General features: G+C 42.0%; 1 protein-coding gene across 2 annotated transcripts in view; it reads left to right on the forward strand.

Moving 5' to 3' along the window:
• The first annotated feature begins 2287 nt into the window (after positions 1 to 2287).
• The window catches only part of ARCN1 (archain 1), a 37326-nt gene continuing 33741 nt past the window's right edge, over positions 2288 to 5872 (forward strand). For both annotated transcript variants that reach the window (XM_006833886.1, XM_006833887.1), the window contains exon 1: positions 2288 to 2448. In XM_006833886.1, coding sequence (XP_006833949.1) covers positions 2446 to 2448 — 3 coding nt within the window. In that variant the 5' untranslated portion in view covers positions 2288 to 2445. The remainder of the gene's footprint in view (positions 2449 to 5872) is intronic.

Consider the following 5872-nt stretch of genomic DNA (forward strand, 5'->3'; position numbering starts at 1 on the left):
AGTAAGAACTAAGTTGACAGCAGTTGGTATCTCTGTGAATTCTTGTGAGGATTAAAGAATTCTTTAATTCTTTAATGTGAATTCTTGTGTGAAGAATTTAGAATGATTCTGGTACTTTGTAAGAGATCAATAAACATTAAGGAATGCACAGAAGGAAAAGAGAGGAAGTATGTTATAATGGGGAAAACTAGGTTTGAATGCTGGTGCTACCATGTACTGGCTGTGTGAGCTTGGGCAAGTTCCTTAATTTCTTTGATTCTCAGTGTTATTATCCAGATTGTTGTAAAAGATTAAAGACAACATGTGTGAAGTACCCATTGTTCAGTCAACTTTGATTTATGGTGATCCTATATGTAGTAAAGTGGAAAGCCAGTGGAAAAAGAGGGAGACCTCAATGAGTGGGAGGAGCAATGGGCTCGAGTGTAGCAACAGTTGTGAGAACGCGGCAGGACCTGGTGGTGTTTCAGTATGTTGTACATAATGGGGTTGCTATGGGCCAGAACCAACTTGAGGGCACCTAACAACAACAAAAAAAAACTTTGAGTAAATTCCTTAAACTTGTCATCATTTTCTTTGTCTGCAAAATGAACATACACAAAATGGTTGCCCTTCTAGATAATTATATCTAGAAGAAGAAGAAATCTCTGCACGAGTTTCTTCTTCTTCTAGATATAATTCATTTACTATAAAAGTCACAAAGTGCATAATTCAGTGATTTTTAGTATGTTACAAATTTGTGTAACCACCAACTCTAATTCCAAACATTTTCTTTACTCCAGAATCAAACCTTGTGACCATTGGCATTCATTTCCAATCTCAACCTCACCTGACTCTCTTGTAACCACTAATTTACTGTCTGTTTCTTTGTTTATTCTGGATATTTCATACAAACCAAATCGTGGAATAAGTGACCTTTTTTTTGTGACTGTTTCTTTTTTTCCACTTAGCAAGTTCCCATGATTCCACCACATTATAGTATGTATCAGTATTTCATTCCTTCCTATCTTTTAAAAACATTATGGGATTTTTATTAATTGCTAATCAATCAATAGCTTTATTTTTTAATCTCTTGTTCCTGATGAAATGACTTCATTATAAAGCAAATGTTTTAATACATTGCTTATACTGATGCACGTCAGACACAACTTTATAAGGTGTTATAAACCTTAACAAGGTCGATGGTTCAAACTCACCAGCCGCTCCTTGGAAACCCCTATACAGGGTTGCTATGCATTGCTGCAGGATAATGCACTAACTTGCAAGGTCAGTTTGAACCACAAGGTCAGCAGTCCAAACCCACCAGCCACTCCTTGGAAACCCTATACAGGGTTGCCATGGGTGGGAAACAAGTCGATGGCACTTAACAACAACAACGACTACAGTGGACTCCTGATAAGCCGCTGTAGGATCAGCACTGGACTAGAAATCCAAGTTTGACAGTTCAAACCCATCAGCTGCTCCTTAGGACCCCTATACGGTGTCACTAAAAGTCAGAACTGACTCGATGGCACGTAACAACAACAACGACTACAGTACTTTGTCTCTATTTTGGACATGTGTTCAGGAAGGACCAGTCCCTGGAAAAGAACATTATGCTTGGTAAAGTGAAGTTGTTGAGTCGGTTTCGACCCATAGCGACCCTGAATAGGGTTTCCGAGGCTGTAAATCTTTACGGGAGCAGATCGCCTCATCTTTCTCCCGCGGAGCAGCTGGTAGTTTCGAACTGCTGCCCCCAACAAGATGGACTGGCACAGTGGTAGCAACAATGGGCTCAAACATAACCACAATTGTGAAGATGAGGCAAGACCTAGCGGTGTTTGGTTCTGTTGTCTATTGGCTTGCTATGAGTTGGAGGTGACAGGTCAGCACTTAACAAGGACTACGGATATGAATACAGATATGAAACACCTTTTCATGTGCTTATTGGCCATTTATATGACATCTTTGAAAAAATGTCTACTTAAACTATTTTCTCATTATTAAATTTTGCTATTTATCTTTTTATTATTGAGTTATGAGATCTTTATATATTCTGGACACTTGTCCCTTAAGCACATGAGTTATTTTGAGTATTAAATTTATACAGTCTGTGAGAGTGGCTTCATAAAGTTTAAGAGATGACCCAAATGAAGTGAAGGCGATTAAAGTGCAATGACAGATATGAGGTTCCACAGCTGCTGGCGACCCCGAAGTATTTTGAGAGTAGGAGACGCAGCCAGGTACCCTCAATTTCCCCACCCCACCAAGCCCCGCCCTCCACCCTTTGACCCGCGCCGTTTCCGGTTGGAGACGTGGCTCGGGGCCGCCATCTTGGCAAGAAGCGAAGTGGCAGCGGCTCCTGTCAGGGGGGCAGCAGGTCCTGAGTGGCCGGTGCTCCCCTTCCCCTGACCCCAGCTCTAGCCCCAGTGGAGCCGGAGCGCGGGTGCGCCCCACCACCGCCTCACTATGGTAAGATTCAAGCTGGGCCCGAGCTCGGGGTCTTGGCCTCGCTTGGACCCTCTCCCTGCCGGACGGCCTGGTACCGGGGCCCGAAGAGCCGCGCCCCGAGGGCCTCAGGCCGGGCGCTACGCTAGGTCTCGGGAAGCTGTGTGGCCTACGCTGCTATTTCGGCCTCCAGTCCTTCTGTGGTCGCGCCCACCCTACTCCCTAATCCGCTGGACTCCCTCTTTTCCTAGGACCCGGCTCTTCAGGCGGGACCAGGGTCTTGACTCTGCGAGAACGTTGTCGTGGGTGTCCGCGGGGCTCCAGACTGCGGTGCTAATGCCGTCCAGTTCCTTGGACGCTTAGGCTCCAACATAGGCCTCTCTCCTTCCTTCTTATTCAGCTCGTCTCTCCTCCCCAGTGTTCCGGACTTTTTCTTTTGTTTGTCGGAATGGGGGAATAGCGTAGAGCGGACAGGAATAACTTCTAACACTGATTGGGAGGTCCGACACGGATACCTGGTGGCACAGGGGGTTCGACGCTGGCCTGCTGGTGGGAAGGTCGGTAGTTCGAGCCCTCCAGTCTCCTCTGTAAAGAGTTACACAAGCCTCGGAAGGCCTATGAAGCAGTTCTCCTCAGCCCTATAGAATTACTGTAAGTCGAAATCGATTCGACGATAGTGGGGGTGTGGTGTGAATGCGCCCGAAAAATCCGACTACTTTTGCAATAGAACGTACTGGCCTCCATTTGTGGGTGTGATTGAGAGTTGGCTGTGTGCAAAGCACTGGGGAGACGTTGAGGAGGAACCAGATGACAGGATTGCTGCCTGCCAGGAATGACTGGATTGTTCTGGGGAAGAAAATGTGTGTATGTGTGGTTTACGGTAATCGCATGTCTTCTTATCTTTTCTCTCTCTGTGCCCTCACCCTTGTAGAGAGGGAAGAAATGAATGCAGGCGGGATGGAAGAAAACCCAGAACTGCTGACCTGACTGAATCTTTCTTTATCACTACTGAGTCGTGGTAGTTCTGTTCCAGACAAGCTAGTATTATAATTTTTAGTGCAACGCTATGGGTCGATACTGACTTGATGGCACCTAACAACAACATACGCCCTCCAATCTTTTGAAGGATATTCCAATTTTTTAATTTAATAATTTGATTGAAACCATCTTCCCAAAAGTTTTGCGAATAACAGCATAATTTGGTGTCAACTATATACAGTAAGTTCTGTTGAGGATTTTGGAGCAAGAACTTGAGAGGTGGTGGGGCTTGATGCCTAGGTTCTATACCACTGAAAAGTTTGCTTCATAAAACTTTTGTGGAAGGCACAAAATTTCCAAAAACTTGTTTTTTCAATTCTAAGTCAAATACTCAGAGTAAGGATTTTTAAATCCTTTTCCTTTTACACATGGGAAGTATTTTTCATGTATTTTAAGCATATAATTTTAATAGCAAAATTAAAGTCTTGCATAAACTAAATATAGATAACTCTTACCAAAACCTTGCTTATATAAAAGGTTCTTGGAATTTTGTGTATTAAATCATCAACAAGTAAAGGATTGTAAAACCCTAGGTATTGAATGATGATAAAGTATAGATTATAATATGTTGTAATATAGGTAAGCAAAGATTAATATAGAATGTGATAAAATGTATTGCTAGCTTGTTTGGAATAGAAGAATTTCCACAAATCAGTAGTGATGAAACAAGATTTAGTGGGGTCAGCAGCTTTGCATTTTGTCCCATCCTCGCCTGAGTTAATTTTTTTGGATAGTTGTGCATATTCATACAGTTGTGTACTTTTTAAGTGTGCATATGTTATTGTTGTTGTTAAGTGCTGTTGGTAGCGTAGTGGTTACGAATCGGGCTGTGAACCGCAAGGTCAGCAGTTCGAAACTACCAGCGGTTCCGCGGGAGAAAGAGGAGGCGTTCTGCTCCCGTAAAGATTTACAGCCTCGGAAACCCTGTGCAGGGTCGCTATGAGTCGGAACCGACTCCACGGCACTTAACAACAACAACAACAAGTGCTGTTGAGTTGATACCAACTCATAGTGACCCTGTATAGGGTTTCCAAGGAGCTGCTGATGAGCTTGAACCACAACCTTGGTTCAGAGCGAACTTTAGCAGTCCAGCGCATTAACCCATACATAGCACCACACCACATGAGGAAGCTACAAAAAGTTTGTGAAACAATGGTATTAAAAGATAATGAAAGTTTTTCACAAACTTTTTGAGATTTTTCCTTGGTATGTTTCTGAATTGTGTGGAACTTGGCATGATCCAGATACACTGGAAAACAACTTACCTTAGATCATCCTGCTCTGTAGTCCTAAGAATTATTTCTGTTTAATATCCTTAGGTTCTACTCCTTTATAGTGTTACAAATATCAAAATAGGGTGAAATTTTGGGATTGTATTATGAGAGGACTTTGATTTAAAAGTTGTATTAAAACTTAAAAAATTGATTTGTTTTTTCTCAATATTTTATTATAAAATTTCAAATAAAGTTGAAAGAACTTTACAGTGAACATCAGCTAGTTTCTATCATTAACATTTTACCTTATTTGTTTTGTCATACTTCTAGTCATCCTCCCAAGGAGCTCTGGTAGCGTAGTGGTTACGAATCGGGCTGCGAACCTTAAGGTCAGCGGTTCGAAACTACCAGCTGCTCCGCGGGAGAAAGATGAGGCTTTCTACTGCCGTAAAGATTTACACCCTCGGAAACCCTGTACAGGGTCGCTATGGGTCGGAACCGACTCAACAGCACTTAACACACACACACACACAATCATCCTCCCATGCGTTTTAAAAATGTATTTCAAAGAAAATTGCAGATAACAGCATATAGAAGTTAATTTTGCCTTTAGATACTGAAGTATGTGGAATATCTTAGACTACAAAGTCTATATAAATGAACAAATGCAAAAGCAAATGAGGACTTTGTTATAGAAATAAAAATGTCTTTTTTGCAAATTCATGAGATAACATTCTTAACATTAGTCAGAAAACGTTATGGTGATGGTAGTGGTGGTGTGCCATCAAGTCATTTCCACGTCATAGCGATTTAGGAAATCCACGGTGTAGGATTTCCAAGACTAAATCTTTAATGGGATCAGAAAGCCTCATCTTTTTCCTGAGGAGTGGCTGGTGGATTCGAGCTGCTGACGTGGCAGTTAGCAGCCCAAACAGGTAACCCACTATGCTTCCAGGGCTCCTTAGATAACATTATAATTAGTTCTTTTTCTTAATAAACTTGCATTTGAATGCGTAAACTTGGTATTAAGTTTTTTGTTTGTTTGTTTTAATGTTTTATTGTGAATTAATGTGATAGTTTACATGGGAGAACATCAGTCTTACATTCATTCTATCATATATTGTCTCTCATTGCCATGGTTACAATCCCCTGTATGCAATCCTTCCCCCATCCCCCCCAGGTCTTCAGCACACAGT

Source organism: Chrysochloris asiatica, unplaced genomic scaffold (assembly GCF_000296735.1).
Source record: "Chrysochloris asiatica unplaced genomic scaffold, ChrAsi1.0 scaffold00008, whole genome shotgun sequence".
NCBI lineage: Eukaryota > Metazoa > Chordata > Mammalia > Afrosoricida > Chrysochloridae > Chrysochloris > Chrysochloris asiatica.